Source organism: Ammospiza nelsoni, chromosome 6, assembly GCF_027579445.1.
Source record: "Ammospiza nelsoni isolate bAmmNel1 chromosome 6, bAmmNel1.pri, whole genome shotgun sequence".
Classification (NCBI taxonomy): Eukaryota; Metazoa; Chordata; class Aves; order Passeriformes; family Passerellidae; genus Ammospiza; species Ammospiza nelsoni.
In genome coordinates, this window is record NC_080638.1 from 56,716,090 (window position 1) to 56,736,382 (window position 20,293).

Consider the following 20,293-nt stretch of genomic DNA (forward strand, 5'->3'; position numbering starts at 1 on the left):
TCAAGGAGGTGTCAAATCATTCTTGGTTTTGGCAGGGAAAGAGCACTACAAAATTGAACATTTGCCCGTGTTTTTTTTTGTGAATCCACAGAGGAACAACTCCTGGACATGGGATCAGTCCCTTTGTTTAAACAGTGGGCGATGACCACTGGTGTGCCCCCTTGCTACTTCAGTACTGGCAAGAAGCAGAATTAGCACCTTTGGGAGCAGTCAGACAGCTCATGACCAGATGAAAGAACAGCAGTGACCTTATTCCAAACATTCTTATTCTTTTGAGAAAGGTAACAGAATTAGATTTTGAGGACTGAGTTAGCTGAGAGTTGTTTCTGTAACAATGAAGACAAGCAAATACTCCAAGAAAAAGCAATAAAAAGTAGCTGTATGATGACTAAAATAAAACCTTTGCTAGAATCTAGAATTCTTTCTCAAATGCTGATAGCTACTAGGAAAAATTAATCTTTTATATTCCATGTTATCTTACAGGAATTCATCTTTTACTATGTAAAATATCATATACAAAGGAATTGTTAGAGAAACAGGAATAGACCTCAACTGAGATTGGAGCATGACATGTAAAAACTCAGAATGGCTGCACAGTAGAGAAAGGAATTACTTCAAAATCCAACTCAGTTGGGAAAGGACACCTCCTCAGGCCCCTGCATGCTCAGCCAGCCCTCTTCTCACCCAGGAGGCCAAGCTCTGCTCAGAGAAGGCTTCACTGAGCAGCCAGGAGGAGAATCACTGCAGAACAGGCACATGGAACACACAGAGCATCCCGAGCTGGGTGGCACCCACAGGGATCATCCACAATTCAACTGCTGGCAGCCAAACACAGCCCTGAGCTCTGCAGGGAGAGCTGGATGTGTCCCTGAGGCCCGGGGACAGCACTTGCTCCACAGGCTGGCTGTGGCTCAGGAAATGTTGGAGATCAGTGCTGCACACTCGGGTTATGGGAAATGCTGGGAATTAAACCTGGACTTTCACTCCTCCTCCCTTTAGCCTGGTCACATCTGAGCTCCAAGCGCTTAGAAAGCAAACAACAATCTGAAGTATCTTACACACAATGAGGGAATCATTTTATTAGATTATGGAAGACAGCAGCATTACAGTACAAAAAGTTACAAGAGTAGCAGAAAAAAAGTGTTTTTGGTTTAAATACTCAGGATTATACTGGGGAACATGAGAAGGATAGTACCCTTTTCTAAACTAACTCCTAACCAGGTTATCAAAATAAGTTTTGAATATTTAGCACAAGTAAAAAAGTTACAACAAACATCATTATAAAATGCTTTAATAAATAGTTTCTTTTCTGAAAGGTTTTTTTTTTAAGAACATGTCAAAAAAATGTACTAAAACAGATGATCCTGCAAAGCAAATCCTGCATTCCTGTATAAAATAACTGGTTTCAAAACATTCATGTTTACATTGTTCGTGGGCCAGAGTTTACACTCTCAGACATCCGTTCCTCTCAGTGGTAGGGTAACTAGGTGTATGTAGTGTTATGCTTCTTCAGTAATTAAAATAAACTTATAGTCTGCCCAGATAACAGCAATAATAAAAGCCTTAAAAAAAAAAGCATAAGCCTTCCAAAACATTTAACCATTTCTACTGAGGTACTCCCATCCTCTGAGCTTTGCCAGCCTTTTTCCTTTAGAGCGAAAGATGAATAAAGCACAACAGAAACAAGACTGAGGAAAATATTGTTCCCTTCATTAGGCCTGTATTTAAACGCAAAAAAAAAGTAATACCACATGTAATTAACATATTCACAAAAGAAAAAACAATGCCTCTCTATGTTGGTACTGTACAGTAGATGCACCCGTTAGTGTTCTTGAGATGGGCTGAACATGGGGATAAACAAACATTTCTGGATCTATTTACACGTAAGTGGTTATGCTCCTATGTAAATACAAATGACCAACAGATTCCTAACATTGATTGTATTAACATCATTTTCTAAACTGGACATAATACCAAAAAAAAGTCTTATAAACTGCCATAGAACCTCCTTTTCTGCAACATAAATTAAAAGGAATGACATGTAAAAAAAAAAAAAAGACCAAAATATTTAACTTATTAAATCAAATATACAGAGTGATTCATTTAATATGTACATATTTACAAAAAAGCACTTTCACTATTAGAAAATAAACTGTGTCAGTTGGGGAACCTAGAGTTCTCACAATTTTACTATATTGATATGGCAGTCTTTGACAGTTGCTATAGAAAAAGTTTAATCTCAAGGCACTTGTCACATGCTTCAATACTGCAATTCTAAAGTAATTCAACAGAAATAAAAAGGCCACTTTTAAACCACAGTTGAAAGATCTCTATAATTTTTTTTCTGTTCCTATTACAAAGTGTGTAAGGCAAATTTGGAAAAAATCTTACAGAAGCTACTAACGTAACAAGTGCAGTGAGCTGCCATTAATAGAGATTCAAAGTCAAGAAAGCAGTTTAAAGTTCACACAATTTCCTCAACCAGGAGGTTTTAAAGCCACCATTAAATTAGAGCAAGTAATAAAAAGAAATACATTCTGTAAACAGTGTACAGTCTTTTGTAATAAACTTTACACATATTGAAAATACAACCTCTCCTCTGCCACACAGCGAGTGTATTATAAGTAAACTTTACAAAAATAGCAACTATCAAAGATTACTCATTTTTTTTCATCTGACAGTCATTGAATAATTTATACAAGGCTAAAGAAACAAAATAAATTTTATTTATTATTTTTATTTATTTTTTTTACGCAAAATAAAGAAACTATGAACATTTGACTCCAGATATTTTTAGTCCTTGATGCAAAGTGGAGATGTCAATTTTTCCCCTCCCCAGCAAGCGCAGGCGCAGTCTGCCTACATCCCAAATACAGGTTAGTCTCTACTGCCTTCAAAGTTTGATGCATTCACATTTTTTACAGATCTGTTGTCCATTTTGCCTATTTGGTGGGATTTCTTTACTGGACTGCTCTCTGATGTGTCAGACACCTTTGTCGGCAAAGGCTTTGCAAGTTTGTGAGAGAGGAATTTGTCCATTTCCTCATCTCTTTCCTCCTCTTCATCCTCCTCTTCCTCATACTCCACATACTCCTCCACCGCATCACAAGTTCTCTTTTGAGGAGATATGAAGTTTTTGCATTCATAACGAATGTCTTTGTTACTGTAAGATCTGTCTATAGGATTTCTTATGGGATTTAAAGGTGCCCACTGGTTATTGGCACCCTCTTCTCTGGGAGGACGGCTTCTCTCTCTCTCTTTTCTCCTCTTCCGAGTCCACCACACGCAGATGATGATACAAGTCAGCCACACAATGCTAAACACCGCACAAAGAATTGGAACCAAATAATCTGGAGGGCAAATGGAAAGAAAAGTCTTGTGTTAACAAAACAAGATATATAGCACTGGAAATTTGCAAGAGAAGGAGCCATACTTGGCTACAGGTGATCACCTGAACCATTTTTAGGAGAAAGGAATTAAGATGTTTTTACAGCACAATAACTACCTGAATGCCCCAGGTCCATTTGAAAGTGCTCTTTACTAGTTTAGTTTTACATGATTAATGATGAGGGAGGAAAGCTCCATTTGAGATCTATTGTCCCCTCCAACAGTCAAACTGGTTTTGTTAAGTAGCATCTTTCTCTAGCATCTATGCAAAGCTGGCTGAGAAAACCTCAGTAATCCTGCTAATTTCTGCTAAGAAAAACCTTATCCTAGCAGCAGGCAGACAATGGAGTACTGTGCACCTAGAAGTACTGGCACTTGCACCTGCATTTATCATCAGAAAGAACAGTCCTTTACCATCAGTGTCTACAGACATTTATGTATCAATAATCTCCAAAAACATCCAGGTTAGGGCTATGTAACCGAACTGGCCATGAATTCTTCAGCAAACTCCTGTTCTACCTCAGGATGAAATACCAGAATATTTGCCCTAGGGAGAAGAGTCTTCACTGCTCAATGAACAAACAAAAGTTGTTGAGGCAATTGCTTTTCTCCACTCTCTCAATCCAAATCTCACTATAGTGCTCTCCCACATAGACACAGATTATTTCTCTAGGAAAATATTTCTGAAAATTTTATGTATATTTGGATTTCTTCTGCCCCCCTTCCTCAAGAGCTGTACAGCTAGGAGAGTATAACAGCTTTTTTCTGTTCTTGATAAGCAAAAACTCACACATGGTAAGGGGCAACAACAGATGAGGTGCTTTGTTTTTATAGAGAGAAACAGGGCTGTTCAACAGCTCTGCAGACAAACGCTGTCAAACCACCGCTCCAATGCCTCATCCAAACAAATTCCCTCAGCAGTTTTACAATATCTGCTTACAGAATAACCTGGAAATGACTACAAAAACAACCAATGTTTCAACACCACAGTCCTTCCCTCCAATGTTCAAATGCCTTCTGAGCACATTCTTATGTGGAATGTGACACATTCTCAAACATTTCCTTTTGGTACAGGAAGGTGAGTACACTGCCAACATGGCTGGCCTCAAGGGATCTCAAAATTGTATTTTAACAGTTATGGGAAGGGTTGCACTCACATGAGTAATTGCTATCCTCTCCTGATTTTTCATAAGCAACCTAACATTAAATCATGAATGGGAGAAATACTTCAAAGAAAAAGAAGCTTTTTATTACAGCTTCTCCAAGATTAGAACACAAAGCTTGCATTCTCACTGCTATCACATCTATTATTTCATCATATGACCATAGATCCAAGTTCACTTAATAACAGGTTCTTTATATAGAATTTTTGGCATACAGATTCTAAATTCAGACTACTTTTTCTTAAAGCTAGAGAAGCCAATGAAGCATCTAAATTATCAGCTCCACCTAGATACTTGAGCACCCCAGAGAAATGAGATTCTCAACACATAGGGCTCTCAAGCACATTTTCTGATAGCTTTTCACCCACCTCAACCAATTAAGGGGCAGCAGTAAAACAAATAAAAACCAAAACCAGGTTATAAACCAAACCAAAAATAACTTCACTTAAGAACTAAGGGCCAGTGGTCAATACTGAACACCCATATTAAAATGAGGAGTCTGGAAACCATTTTGCAAGAGAACCCAAATTAATTAACTATTTTGGGAGACTCTTTAAATCTCATTGAGGTGGGAGGCAAAGTAATCTGTAGCCCTTTAGCCCTAGAATTTAATAAGCAATCAGAAAAGCCAGAGGGCTGAGGCATGCCAAAATCCCAGCTCAAATCCTTATCTCCTACACAACTGCTGTTTAAGGCAAGCACACTCCTTCAGGAGAGCTGAGGAAACAGTGCATTTGCCAAGACTTTAACAGATGAAAGGCATTTCCTAGAAGGAAAATGCAAGGGAAGTGGAACCAGGCAATTGTTTAGGCTATGGATGGAAGATCTTCCAGAAGATTATGTTGGGGAGGTCTAGGAAAAAGCTGGGAGAGCCTCCTACCATTGTAAGATTTTCACTCTGGGGCTTGGTTGAACTTGAGCCGACCAGTGGTCTTCCACAAGCCCATCTCCTGCCTCCCCCAGGCAGGAACACAGGCATGCAAAACCTGCAACAACTCAGTTTGGCACAGCTCTTGGAGATAAAGCTCTCCAATCACACCATATCCTCCTGAAGAGGAATGAATGCTACATTTCAAGCCAGCTGTGCACTAGTGAGAAACACATGTTGAAAAAGAGAGCAAAGTTTTACATCATGGCCAAGTATTGGAAGAAACTAGACATCTTTAACTCTGGTTGAGGTAAATAAATAGCACATGAGCACTTCAGAAGAGATTGGGATCACACCACACCTTCTCTCTCCCTGAATTTTCATTTCCTCACAGCCTCAGTGCAGCAGCATCAAGGGCTGAGGCTGGTTTAAGGTTAATGTAGGAGAATTGGACAGGCTTGGAACTGCACACAACAACTCCTGATCTTATGAAAGGTGTGCTTGGGCTGGAAGTCAAAGCCAAAACCACGGCAAGAGTATCTGAGCATGTCACTTAGGGATGAGGTCAAGTTTAAATGAGCACACAGGCACAGAATCTTGATCTCAAAGGCACTTTCTCTTCAGTTAGTAACAGCAACTAAAAACACAACCCAGTGGATAATTTTCTCCAATATGTAAAGAAAGATAAGAAAAGTCTGAGAGCAGGGGAACAAAAAACACACCACAGAGGAGGTATGCACTGGAACCTTACCTGATGATGAATTCCCAACAACGATGGTCTCCACTTTGACCTCAGTTACTGCCAGCATGACTGTGCTGTTCTGTCGCTTGGTGATGGCATTGACTATTGTGTTAGCAGCATTCTGAATGAGGCTGTTATCTTGCTCATCTCGGTGTGGGACAAAGGACTAAAGGGAGTGAAGGGGGAAAGAAAGAAGTTATTGCAGTCACCTAACCATGGAAATGTACTTCTAAAATCTAGCAATATCTTAATTGAGTTCACTCAATTTGCCTGACAGTAGCTACAAACAGTTCTGTAAAAGCTTACCACAGCAACAGCATGGCTGGCTCTACCCAAACTGCAGATGCAGTGTCAGACTTGGTGGGTAGCACACCTACTTGTTAATTTAATATACCTCAAAGCATAAGCAGTGACTTCCATGTTACTCAAACTGATGAGCTAAACTTAGTCATAGTTTGGAGCAGTTCAAGACATGTGGATTATCTAGATAGAAGCTTGGACTAATAACAGTCTGCTCTATTTATACCATACACTCTGGTCCCTGCATCATGGCTCAGCATGTTCTTTACAGTACTAGCAGAGACATACAGTCCAGCTTCTGCCTGGATAAATATTTACCATGAAGATTAACTCTTTCTTGAAAACTAAGCTATACACAGGCATGGAAAGATTGAGCTGTAAATGCATCTAAAATTAGTCTTTAGTTCATTAGGGCAAAAGTTACTTTCATCTACTTGACTTGCACCTTCTTTCACTTCTCACTTAGTACCTTGTGTTTAAAGAACGTCCCTGAAGCAGTCATACACTAAATGCACAGCAGAAACCTCTTCACAAGAGCAATCCAGCCACCTGTAACCCTATCTCCTTACTGAGAAGGTCAAGAGCCCAAGATTTCTGACAGAACAAGTAGGCACCTGTTCACTAATTTGGGCTGAACTGGTCCTTAAAGTAATTTATCATGAGCTTGTAGTAGCCATCTGTCATTAACAAAACCTGCAGTTTCAGCTCTCTGGCAGTGTAGGAAATTGTGAGATCATAAAATTGCTTTGCAGACAAGACTAGGCCACAGATTGGTCCACCTGCATTCAAGTGAAACAAGCTTGAACAACTTCTTCCCCAGTAAAAACTAATAAGAAAACATTTGTGTATATATATATATATATACACACACAGGTCTCATACTTACAATAGCAACTTCCACTGCATTCTCTGTGGAGTAAGATGGATCACACAATATTATCAGAGTTCTGTCCCTAGAAACAGTCCTTGTAGCTGGTAAATACCGGATTTCAGAACAGATATTTTCTGTTGTAGTGCCCTGTTAGAAGCAAGGGAGATTGTGGGATTTTAGTTCAAGTAAAAAATAGCACGTAAAAATAAGGATCTTCAGATTTCTTACAGTTGCTAAGAACTGATGAAGACAGCAAAGAGGGGAGCAAGAAAGGGCAGAAAAGTGAAGAACAGGGTTTTGACTGAAGGGCAAAAAACTGAGCTTGCATGAATAGGTTAGTACAGTCTGAGCCTGAAATGTGAATAGTTCTTCAAGACTCAAGAAGATGGAATATTCAGTACAAACCCAAATTTTGCCTCACCCATTAGAAAAAGCTCAATTAAAAGCAACAGGAGTCTAGTAATAAAATTTCCAAGCTTATAATAGCAAGGATTCATACTAGAAACCTTAATCTTGCATGCTGTGACATAGAATAGACCCCTACATATATTGCCACACTTCATTAAGAATTCCATTCTCACCTGGGGGACTTTGTCTCCATTAAAAATTAAAGTAATTCTAGCACAGTCATTGTCCAAGTACCCAGAATTAGGCAGACACTTGATATTGATAGGCAGAGGTTCAGAGGCACTGCATTCTCCCCAGTCTGTGCATGGTGGCTGAAAGCATTTCATATACTTCTCCTGGCATTTTTGACCCATGGGACACTGGTTATTGGAATTATCCCAGTATTTGTGTAACAGACAAGGCTTTTTTCCACACCACACCTAGGAAATAAAAAGAATGAAGCACTGTTACAGGTAGTTGCTCTCATGCATCAAATCCAAATCAACAATTCACACAGAAAAATATCTCTCTTTTGATACTGCTGTAGTTCCATTAGCAGATGGATCTGCTCTTCCACAAAATGAGGACATTTAGTACAGACACAAGAGTAAAAATCTGTAAAGATAATCTGAGAAACCACTGACTGGGCATATCTCCTTGAAGTTTATAGATTTGTCCCACTTAACTGAGTTATACAGAAATTAAAGCATTTATTTTAATTTAGTCCTCTAGGCTTCTACAATATAGAAAGAGCAATATCAACATGAAGATTAATTTCCTCGATATTCACAACTGAGACCCTGCCAGAGAATGCAGAATATGTTGAGAGCTGATGCACATTGGTGATAAGCACAACCACTCCAACCATGCTCCCAAATGGTAACAGTTTGCTGGTACCCACAAATTACTGGGGTGCAGCAATTTCCAAACACAGCTCCATTCCAGGAACTGGACTTGGATGATCCCTGGGGATCCCTTCCAACTCAAGATATTGTACAATTCCACAAAGCCTTTAAGAGCCTACATAGTACTGCACAGCTATTAGGAACTTAGGGATTTCTTAAAGCACAATTGTCTGCAAGTGTTCCATTACACATGGAAGAAATCAAATACCACACATGGATGAGTTGAATTTAAGGCACATGTTCAAACTGCATTTAGGTCTTTTCCTCAGTCACAAAACCACTAGGATCTAGTTCACACTAAACATACCAAGGTTGAAAGCTCTCAATTCATAAAGCTAATGAAGAACAATACAAAAAGGCAGTTAATACTCAGTGAAAAATTTCTTCCTACATGTCCCCCACCTATGGAACTCACTCAATTTCACAGAATTCGGAGTTCTAAAACTGTGTTTGCAAAGCTTCAGCAGTGTGATTTATTTATTCTTTATTCCAGCTCATATTTTATTTTCTACAAGTGGTCTAGAGAGCCTGTTCTAGCAGGTTGACAGCAGGACAGTAACTCATGATACTAAGGACAATCCATAACTGCTTTTACAGGAAGCAACTTAAAAAAAAAAAAAAAGGGAAATTTAGAGGAGACAAAGACTAACTTGTGCATCAAGAACAATGAGTTTGTTTTAGTTTTTAAGAAAATAGGCCAAAATGCCTACCTTGGTGCAGTCAATACGTCCATCCAAACAGTGGCAGCTGTTGCACTCCTGCTCCCACCGGCTGCCATGGGGAAAGGTCATTCCTTTAAGCCAGCAAGGCTTTCCAATTCCAATCACTAAAGAGAAAAAACAACCCAAAAAGCACATTCAGACACTTCACTTCAAGTTATATAATAAATACTATACAAATTTAAATTAAAAATATTAGCTACTATTCCTTACATATCAGACTATTGTATAAACTTTATACTGGCTACATTGTGCTCTATTGTGTTTTGGGTAAAGGTTGATAGCAGATATCAGAATACCTTCTTGGCATCTTGGACCAATTCTTCCAGGAGGACAAGTGCATCGGTATCCATTTATTTCATCTATACAGGTGGCACCATACCCACAAGGAGAAGACTGGCATTCATCAATATCTGGACAGAAAATAGGTAAAACTCAGTGACAAGGACACAGGACATTGTAATTAATAATTTACTGAGGCGTAATCTAACAGTACCTCCTTTCTTTAAAAGCAGGGGACAGTGTGGCTACAGAATTAATGTTGTAATTAAACAGTCCTGCCATTTCAGCAATACCCTGCAACAGATTTCTCATAATTGCACTCTAATTGAAGTTCTGTTAATCAAAACAGCAGTCATATGCTGACTGATCTCACAGAGCAGAGGTGTTGGACAGCTGAAGGTGTTAATGCCTTGTCCACATTCAGCTACAGAACAAGTCCCACATCCTGTTCTGGCACTAATCTCAGACATTTAGGCTTCACACAAAAAAAAGCATGTGTTTTCATGAAGTTATCAGAGTGCAAGAGCTGAACAATGATCTTGCTCAGCAATGCTCAAAGAAGTGACTTGCTGCAATACAAGTGACCAAAAGGAAGAAGAGTAACAGTTTAGTTTGTAACACACGTTTGATGAACATTAATGACCTTGAAATAGTGAGTAGATTAATTTAATACATAGATACTTAGCATAAAGTCCTCTTTAAAAAACTTTCAAAGACTCAGAGGCTTAGCCACAGAAACCAATGGAAAAAGGCAGGGAAGCATGGTCCATTCAGTGGACAGCAATGTGTCATTTGTTATGCTGGGGAAGTGACCAATACTGATTTATGCAACAGAAACCAGCACATCAAGTTGTGAGCTACAGGCACCAACTGCTTCATTTTCAACCAGAAACATCTTTCTTCCAAAGCATCTTTTGAAATCTCTTCCATTGAGTATGAATGCCCTTTCCAACCCCAGAGAAAACTGTTTAAACACCAGTTCTGGTCCAATACATGATATCAGCTCATTTTAAAGTACAGGACTTTGAATATGAACATGAAAAATGGCAATAGTGAGATTGCTACACTTGTAGGCAATGTATAACAATCCAACAGATATGGGAGGGCTTTTGGTTCTATTTTAACTTCCTTCAAAGGTGATCTAAACTTCTAAGATCTTCTAAGATCTAAACTTCAGCAGGGTTCAATTACTCTTTCCTCCTGTCTTCACACTATATAAGTTTAAGATTCTCCAGCCTATGTATGCTGAAAAAGGTGATTTAACTCTGTTTTTGAATCAGTCACAAAAGGCATTTTTTTTTCAAAGCTACTCCTTCCATCTATACCAGTCTAAACAAGTAAAAAAATGTCTGCAGCTCCATTACAAATGCAAAGTATTTGTATTTGTGACATCCTAGCCTTAAGGGGAAAAGGAGCAGGCAAGGAGAATTCAATATCCCTTTCTGGGTATCTGGATTTAGACACACAATGATTGCCATGCCTGGTTCTGAACTGAGACACCACTGAGCTGATGCTTCCACAAGTGCTGCCTTCCACCCAGAAGTGCTGGCTTGTTTGCTCTATGCCAGAATGAGGATGAACTTGAAAGCACATCACCATACTGAAGAAGTGGAAGGACCAAGCCCAGAAGCCTTGAGGCTACAGAATATACAAAGTCTGAGCTTCCAAAGCAGAAAGTAAAAAAAAAAAAAAAAAAAAGGTATATATCCATTAAAGTTACAATGGTAAAATTCCTTTAAAAAGACAAAACCAAAACTATGCAAAAAACCAACCAAACAACAAAAATCCCCCACCAGCTTGCTCTACAACACTTCAAAATACTTTAGGGTCTGTTTTTCTCCTTCTTTTTGGCCTCTACCCTTCAGAATAATTGCAGTGTAACAGGTTTGTTTTCTAGCTTTGAAAGACCTTTATCATACTTCTGTTATTCATGTGCCAGCACTACACTCAAATGTTTTTATGTTTTTGTTTCCATTTGGAATGTTTCGGTGCATTCTGGTTTCTTACATTAGGTGGAACACATTCAGATATATGTCATCTTTACCAACAAGATATTTATCAACAGAGAAATATTTAAAATTTAAGCTTCTATGAAGCCAGCACCCCAGAAACCTCAGAATTATCCAAGAAAATCTAGCAATCAAGTCTTTAAGCATGATTTAAGCCAACTCATTTCAGTGCCATTTAATGAAATGAGTAACAGACCATAACCTGCTATTATTTACAAGGTATCAATACCTGGCTAACAGGTGGCTTCTGCTTCATTACTTGGAATTCAGCTGAGCTAATGTAAAAAGGCTCACCAGGTGTTCTTTCCAATTTGTGCAGAGTGGTACAACCAGCCAGGTACTTACTGATTCTGCAGTCAGGACCAGCAAAGCCAGGGGCGCATTCACATCGGAACCAGTTCACTCCATCGACACAGATCCCTCCGTTGTAACTGTGAATAAAAAAAGGTGCTTAAAAAGCCATCTACACTGCTTCACTGGTCAATTAAAGCTCTGTTAATTAAAGTTTCTGCTGCTCTTTAGGGGGACAATGTATTTCTATCAAGAGCAAAAGCATAAAGCTAGATAAACAATATTGCTTAGCAAGTCTGCAGCTAAACAGCAACATCCTACAGATGCATGAGGAAGCACATCCACAGAATTCAGAGAGGTAGAACAGCACTTTCAAGGGAATACAAAGAAAGTCCAAGGCTTTCTAAATTTGGTTGCTTTTTTAATACATGAAGCACAGATGATGGCATCAGAGCAGATAACTGAGAAAGATAAGGCAGATTGTTTCATCCACATCAGTTTTTTCCCTCTTCAATCATAAATAGCAGCCTCTGTATTTAAAATATTCCCATTTTCTCTCCCAAAAATTCAGTTTTGTTTTTAAAAATGTTTATACATAGTAATTGGTCCAACAGGACATTTTTATATTATTTAAAATTATTTCAGTAAACTAACAGGTTTTGATTTCTCATTTTTTACTCTACCCAATTACAAATGCTTCAAATGTTATTGCATGTGATTCACTTCCTATCATTGTAATTTACTGGTCAGTTCCACCATGGAGACTACACGAAAATACTTTATTTGTTCATACATGAATCAACTCAGCTTGTTTTGTGGTCTTTGGTGCTGTCAAGGAATACGGCACAGCGAAAAAAAATGGTTACAAGATATTTTACAGAGGCTGGCTTCAATTATTTTAGAGTAAAATTTGTTCCAATCTGTAATGTAAATCCATATTACTGTGCTCATTTGTATTTTCACAATAGGTACAGGACTGGAGTTCATGTACTTACCATGGATGAGGGTTGCAGTCATTGGTATCTAGAAAGAAGAATATTGGCTAGTGTAAATAGTGGCACAATTTATTTTCTAAAATATAACACTATAGTTCAGAAGCCACTATATTTGATAAATAAAGAAATATACAGAAATGAGTGTTTTCTTCCACACTTGAAAAAAAAAGTTCAATTATCATATCAACAGTAGGCAGCATAAAAACAGAACTCAAATTTAGAGTTTCCCTCCCACTCCCAAAGTCACACCTTGGGGGAAAAAATAAAAATCGAGGTTGCAGGCTTTACTCCACCTAGTCAATTCATTGTCTTGGTATGCCAAAGTACTTAACTGCTATCCTCAGAGAAAACAGCTTATACACTACTGCCTGCCTTCCAGATACTCTTCATTATTAAAATTATTATTTCTGTGAGGATTTTTTCCACTCTGCACACATTTCCAAAATTATATTTTTATAGAATGTCGAGAGTCTTATTTTGGCAGAGACTGGACGCAAAAAGCAGCACAACAAACTCTCCATTCATTACTCGAGCATCGTCTTCTTTACCTACCTCCCACTCTGAATGATTCAGATATTTTGGCACATGAACCCCATAAACTTGCTTTGTTTCAGTTAACAGCTCTCTGCCAGACACTCCCAATATCCCAGGGGGATGCAGGGGAAGAAGGAGAAAAGCCTTACTCTGTGTGCATGTGCGTCCTTCCCATCCTTCCTTGCAGATGCACGAGAAGGAATCCCCGCTGCCAACACACGTTCCACCATTCATGCAAGGGTTCAGAATACAGCTGCTGTTTTTAGCTTTGAAAACAGAAAAAGTGCCTGTTAGCCCAGAAAACAAAGAGTACCTATCATCTGGGTATGTCAGTGTCACAGTCCTAAACAGTATTTAAGTCAACAGTTAAAAACTTACAAAATATCAAAAAACCTTCAGAAATACTCAATCACATGACAGTCTCTCACCCACCTTCACCATGGTCCCAATTCAATTGTTTAACTGAACCATGAAATTTTAATAAAAAGGAATTACCTCCTTTCTGCCCCATTTGTGTAAGCATTCTTCAAGTACTGCTAAATTATTACTTTGGCAGTGAGTTACCCAGGCTGTGAGGTGTTGTTTGCAATAAAATACAAGTACTTAAAGCTCAGGTTTTGGTTAAAAGCTGCAATTGTATCTAAAAAAGTAGAAAAACTCCATTAAATGATCTTCATTCGACTTCCTGATCATAATGGAAGTTTCATTTTCAGAAAGATGCACCACAGATACTACGTTCAGTCTCCAAAGGGGGAAAAAAAAAATCAAGTAGTTCCCCACAGCAGGCATTAACTCTGCAAATCCCTCAGGAAGAACTGCTTAATTTCATTTTTCCTGGTATACCTGCTCATACACCTCATGGTCACAAACCTGGGGACTCTGCAATAAATTCCCAGAAAAATCTTTATATAGGGCCTCTAAAGACCAATAGAAAAGTCAAGACACAAGTCCAAGTTTTCTAAAACTGTTTAGGAGAGAAGCTATGGAAAAGACCATATAAGAAGCCAGAGAAGAACTGCTTCCTAAAAATCAGTATCATGTCAGGTGAGTGGAAGAAATTATTTAAATTTCAGTCACCACCCAACTGGAACAGCTTTGAACTGGCCAGCCTGAACAGTGTGTCTGTTTACTAAACAGTTGTTTAAATAAACATTTCTCTGCTTCATCTGTAAAAAATTTTAAAAGCTTACCAGTGTTGCAAGTACTTCCTATCCACTCTGGAGGACATGAGCAGCGGAATGTGTCCCCATCATCATAGCACGTCCCACCATTACTGCAAGTGTTTGCATCACACTGGTATTCACCTACACAGCACAACAAAGCAGTTTTGATTCCCATTGGTCTTGTTGAAGGTACTTTTAAATCACAAAATTAAAGAGACTTTGTATTTAAATGCACCAGTATCAGAAACACATTGTTCTGCTTGCTGTATTACAATAAACAACCCAAAGAATGGAAGCTAAGGACATCTCTCACGAAACTGTTTCACTGCATGAAGGAATACATTTTTTAAATGTTCCATTTTGTGACTGGGAAACTGGAAGGGGTAAGGAAAGTGCACCTATTTTTTCCACTGTGATTGTTTTATTTTAAATTTCAGGAACTCCAGTCCCACGAGAAGAAAATAAATCTTTGGGTACTCTAAAGATCAAAGCAAGGAACACTTACGTGAGTGACAAGTTTTGCCTTTCCAGTCATTCTTGCACTCACAATAGAAGTCATTTACCAAATCAATGCATCGGCCACCGTTGTGACATGGGTTAGGAGAACAGTCATTGAAATCTAAAAAAAATCCAGTTATTCAAATTAGATGATCTAGCTCAGCCAAGGCCTTGAGAAAACAGAAAAAAAAAAATCTCTTTATAAAGAAAATACATTTTGTACTACCTAAGAAGACAGCAATACTCATTATTATGAGGTTATCTTTATACAAGCAAGGAAAATACTTTGATTTAATACAGAACAACATGAATTATGACTTTCTGACAGCTTAGGAGCATTCAGTATGGTTTCCCAGTAAAGCACCAAAAGTAGCTGGGTTTTTACAAACAGCTGTATTCTGAACTTCAGAAAGAGCTTTCTAGTAGGGACCACAAAGTCCTGAAAAGGAGCCCCAGCACAGGACATGCTGGGAGATGAGAGAGCCAGCTAAGGCTCCTTTGTTCTGTTTTAAAATACAGATTTACAGCCATTAGAGGTGGCTTAACTACATACATACATATGTGCACACATTAGACATACTAACACAATTATGGATTTTAGAGAAAGCTCCTTTCACTTGAAACAAACATTTTAATAGGGGGAACATAACTATTCCAGAACATACTTCATCTAGACCACACAAAAGGCTCTTCTGACAGCAATAGCTGCCAAAAGCTGCTCAGAAAGTATTTCACATCTTAATTGATGCATGTCCTGTAATAAGTCTCAGCAAGTCCTTGCCATCATGTTTTAGAACAGGCTTCGTTCAGAGCAGAAAAAGAAACAACTGCAGTTTCCTCTGAGGTGTCTTAACCATGAACTGGCCCAGTTCACTTCCTGGCCAGCACTCTTGCCTGTCCCCAGGACAAAAAGTTTTCTCCTCCTGAAATAAATGCTGAACTATACCAAAGAATCAGATTCTGCTCCTAGTAAAGGAGCTGAGGCTTTTAGAGCAGCTACCTAAAGGTATTTCTGAAAATGCTTCTGCAAATAAAACAATTACGGAACAGAGAAACTACCCCATTATTAAGCACATGCCAACCATCTCTGTTACAACAAGGCTGCATCATTTGGCCCTGCAACACTGAGCAGTACTCACTTGTGTCACACAGCTCTCCTTCCCAGCCACTTGAGCAGAAACATCTAAATGAATCAACTTCATCAATGCATGTCCCACCATTCTTGCAAGGTTTCCCAAGACAGTCATTGATATCTGCAACAAAAAGTCAACAATTATTGCTCAAAGCTGTTTTCACCTACTCAGAGGATTGATCTACATTTTTGTCTCTACGAAAAGCAGCACAGAGTTATTGCTGCATTTGTACATGCAAAAAAAAAAGTTCAAACATCTGTTTTCAAGCCTGATAGGGTTTCTGGCTGTATTGTCTCACATATAACAAGTCAAGTCCAACCAGAGCATTACACTTACCTGGCAAGAATATTCAGGGGTTTAAAAACACCCAGACCAGCAATACAAGTTCTGGTCCCCTCTTTGTGTTCTCATTTTGGAGAAATCTGTAGCTTGTAAGACTGTGCATAAAGGTAGTGGCTACAAACACATTTACACTGAAGCTGGACTAAAACCAGTTTTCTATCACAGAGGAAATGCAAACCACTACTCTACAAAGACTCCTACCAGAAGAAACAATTTCAAGCAGTACATCTGAAACAGCACCTTCTGCAACTTTACTGACATCTAAATGTTTTATTTTATGTTGTAAACCTTCATAACACTAACTTTCAAATAAATTTATAGCAAAAAGAATAATCTTTTACGAGCTCCTACTTACTTTCATGACAGTATGTTCCAGTAAAGCCTCTGTCACAGGCACAAGTGAAATTCCCTCCTGGCTGACTAATGCACCGTCCATGAGGCCCACAAACATTGGATGAAATGAAACGGATTCCTTCTTGGGTAGCATTAGTGAAGACTTCTATTGTACAGCTGTCTATTACTGAAAAAAAAGTGAGGTCTTTAGACTAATGATCTCTATCACCAACCAGATTTTAGTTTTAAAAGAAGTTTTACAAGAATTAAAACTAATCATGATTTTATAAGTCACCATCAAGCTCTTCATAAATGAAGAGCACTTCCTCTCACTGCCTCACTATTTTATGAAGTCTAAGTGAGTGAAATAAAAACATTTCTGCATTATACTATTCCCCAAAATGCCTTTTTTTTTTAATGTACCACCACCAAGACAGATTTATGGACAACAGCAGCTACCTTTACAAGAATTGTTCTTGCAGTGGTCCTTGAGATGAGAACAATTTTTTCCATCATAGTCATCAGGGCAGGCACAGTAATAATCCCCTCCCAGATCATAACATTTAGCCCCATTCTGGCAAGGGTTAGGCTCACAGAGATCAATATCCATCTGTAAGAGAGAGACCACAGTTAGCAGCAGCTGCTTCATTTCCCAGGAGTAAGCAGCATTATCTGCTTTGCCAGAGACACAGATGAATGTACAAGGAACCTCAAGTTTTAGGGTTTATGAATCATAAATATTGCATTCCACCCTGCAAGACAGAAACTTCAGCTTACTTTAGTCTATCCTAATACAAAGCATGTCTGACACTGCTAAAAAAATACTCCTTTGGAGGAGGCTGAATAAGCACATTTGCAATAACTCACTGAATAATTACTTAAGCCATTAGAAGACACCTTACTGCAACTTCTCAGGATCATTATAAGTCACTTGTCTGTCCTTCACACCCACATACCAAGTGCCACAAGGCAAGTTAAACACAAGTGCACTTGTCAGCTTTCTGTCTGCAAGAGACTTAAAATGCACAGAACCTGAATAAAATCCCATCCCCTAGAGCAAATTCTCTTCCCATCTCAATTAATACATAGAATTTATTATAAAACCACACAGCTTGGAAGGGACCTCTAGAGGTCAGCTACTCCCCACCTCCTGCTCTAAGTAGCTCTAGTTAGACTCAGCTTCTCAAGGCCTTATTTTAAAAAGTACCATCACTACACCACTTTACACAGTTACATGAAATGCACTTTGAAATCTGACCATCTGATCCAGAGAGCAAAATTTAAACTTTGCCTTCATAATACAACATTTAACATGAACATTGCTGCGGCAAAACCATTCTGCTGCTTTCTGCTTTAGACTGACATACAAGATCACGGATTCGTGATGCCCTAAATTGGTCTCAAAATCCACAAAGCAGCCTCAAAAGGGACATTTTTACATCATATATCTTTCCTCCAAATTATTTTTCTTAAGGACTGCTTTTCTCCCACTCCAGTTATCTTTCTCCCAAGAGAGATGTGAAGAAGGAAAAACTAGCTTTTCAACTTTACAGACATGAAATTAAGTCCAAGAGAGGTTTTAATCCCTATTTTTAGCAGTTCAGTAGCTAAATAGGAGAAAAATGCCAAACTAGCCAAAGGAGAAGGAACACAAATGGTGTTAAGTATTTAATTCAGAGAAGCACATACAATTCCAGTCACAACAGAAAATTTTTAGCAAACCATTTCGTGCTCCCACACAGAACATTCAAAGCAAGCTATAAAAATATAGCTATGGTCTGAGAAAGATTCTCAGATCTCCTCTATCAGATGTCTCCATTTGTTTCCTTCCATTAGTGTAAATTTCCCCTTCCCAATGCAAGTTCAGTAGCTGGTACTTTAGCATCTGGAATCAATGGTGGATATTTCCTGCAGCATACAAGGCAAGCAGCCAACTCCCCCCTATTATTCAAGCACATTTGCTAAAACTTTAATTACACAGTATTGTATTAATCAGCCCAGAGTACAGCACTGAAGTTATGATCCTTATGCAGAAACAGTTTATGAGCTATTAGGTGCTGCACCAGTTTGATTAAACTGGTTGGTATCTACAGTCCTTTTAAATTTTGACTAAAATGAGGGCCCTACTTCTTTAATAATGCAAATAACATAGAATAAAATTAAAGTTCAGCGTTTAAGAGAGATCACTCCAATATCCTCTCCAAAAAATTTCTGGAGCTAATCCAACAAAATTCTAGCCTAGTGCCTCCACTTGATACTAAGCATAACATCCAGATGAATGTGACTCTCAGCAAAAGCCAGAAAGTGAATACTTCATGCAAAATAATTTTACCCTGAAAAGCCTAATGTCCTCCCAAGAAAAAAGGAATATCTTTACCATGAATTACTTCAGGAATTACCACTAAGACTTCAATATTTCAGATCTGAGTCCTTAAGCACTAGAACTCCATGTTCCTATAATGATCTCAGAGTTCTGAGAGCTAATACTTGTCTATCTGCCTGCCTTTAGTAATTATGTTAATCATCACCATTATATATAATACAAATAATTGATATATAATTATTCTACTCCTGCCAATAGCAGTAGGATTAGTTGAAGGGTAATTCAATTATGTGCCTCAGCATTATTAGGATGAGAACCTAAAGCACTCCAGTGTAACAAAAGGATAAAAGGTCCTGAAAATTGCAAAAGAAAACATTTCAAGCTTAAGGAATACTTGCACAGCCTTAAAGCCCTTAGGAAGGCCAACACCTACATACAACAACTTGCAGTTTATCAGGCTGCAAATTCAAGTGTTCCAGCTACTATGACAGCGCTGCACAACAAATTTGCTTATTCAGAGTATCAGGTAACAGCTACGGCAGGCAGTGACGCTCCAGCTCTGGGCTACTCCCATTTAAACCCAGAGATATATTTCTTTCAGGAATTCAGTCCATGACAAGCATTGCAGTAATGTCTGCACTGGCCTCACCTCGCAGAAGACTCCTGAGAATCCCTGGGAACACAGGCAAGTGAATCCATTCACCAGGTCTTTGCAGCGGCCCCCATTCTGGCAGGGATTGCTCTCACACTCGTTGGTTTCTATCTCACAGTTTTTTCCTGTGAAACCACGAGGGCACAAGCAGTGGTATCCGTTCACTTCATCCTTCACAGAGCAGGGAAAAGAAGCAAAAGAAGAAGGATTTGTTTATTGACAAAATTGGCACACAAAAATGCAAGTTACTTCTGTATTCTGGATTTGTGAACAGCAGTAGCACCACAGAATTTTATTATGTGAAATGGGTGCAAGACTCTACAAGTACAGTGTTACATCTTTAACATTTGTACTTATTTAACCAAACTTTAATTGCAAACTATAAAACTCATAACC

At 38.6% G+C, this 20,293-nt stretch overlaps 1 protein-coding gene across 2 annotated transcripts in view; it reads right to left on the minus strand.

Annotated features, from left to right (window-relative positions):
* Positions 1 to 1,045: 1,045 nt before the first annotated feature.
* JAG2 (jagged canonical Notch ligand 2) overlaps positions 1,046 to 20,293 on the minus strand; it is a 68,452-nt gene continuing 49,204 nt past the window's right edge. For both annotated transcript variants that reach the window (XM_059474551.1, XM_059474553.1), the window contains 15 exons: positions 19,895 to 20,068; positions 17,382 to 17,532; positions 16,945 to 17,109; positions 16,254 to 16,367; positions 15,122 to 15,235; positions 14,644 to 14,757; positions 13,603 to 13,719; positions 12,920 to 12,947; positions 11,979 to 12,064; positions 9,642 to 9,755; positions 9,334 to 9,449; positions 7,913 to 8,158; positions 7,347 to 7,478; positions 6,170 to 6,326; positions 1,046 to 3,350 (listed from right to left, as the gene is read on the minus strand). In XM_059474551.1, the coding sequence (XP_059330534.1) occupies positions 2,878 to 3,350; positions 6,170 to 6,326; positions 7,347 to 7,478; positions 7,913 to 8,158; positions 9,334 to 9,449; positions 9,642 to 9,755; positions 11,979 to 12,064; positions 12,920 to 12,947; positions 13,603 to 13,719; positions 14,644 to 14,757; positions 15,122 to 15,235; positions 16,254 to 16,367; positions 16,945 to 17,109; positions 17,382 to 17,532; positions 19,895 to 20,068 (2,301 nt within the window). In that variant the 3' untranslated portion in view covers positions 1,046 to 2,877. The remainder of the gene's footprint in view (positions 3,351 to 6,169; positions 6,327 to 7,346; positions 7,479 to 7,912; positions 8,159 to 9,333; positions 9,450 to 9,641; positions 9,756 to 11,978; positions 12,065 to 12,919; positions 12,948 to 13,602; positions 13,720 to 14,643; positions 14,758 to 15,121; positions 15,236 to 16,253; positions 16,368 to 16,944; positions 17,110 to 17,381; positions 17,533 to 19,894; positions 20,069 to 20,293) is intronic.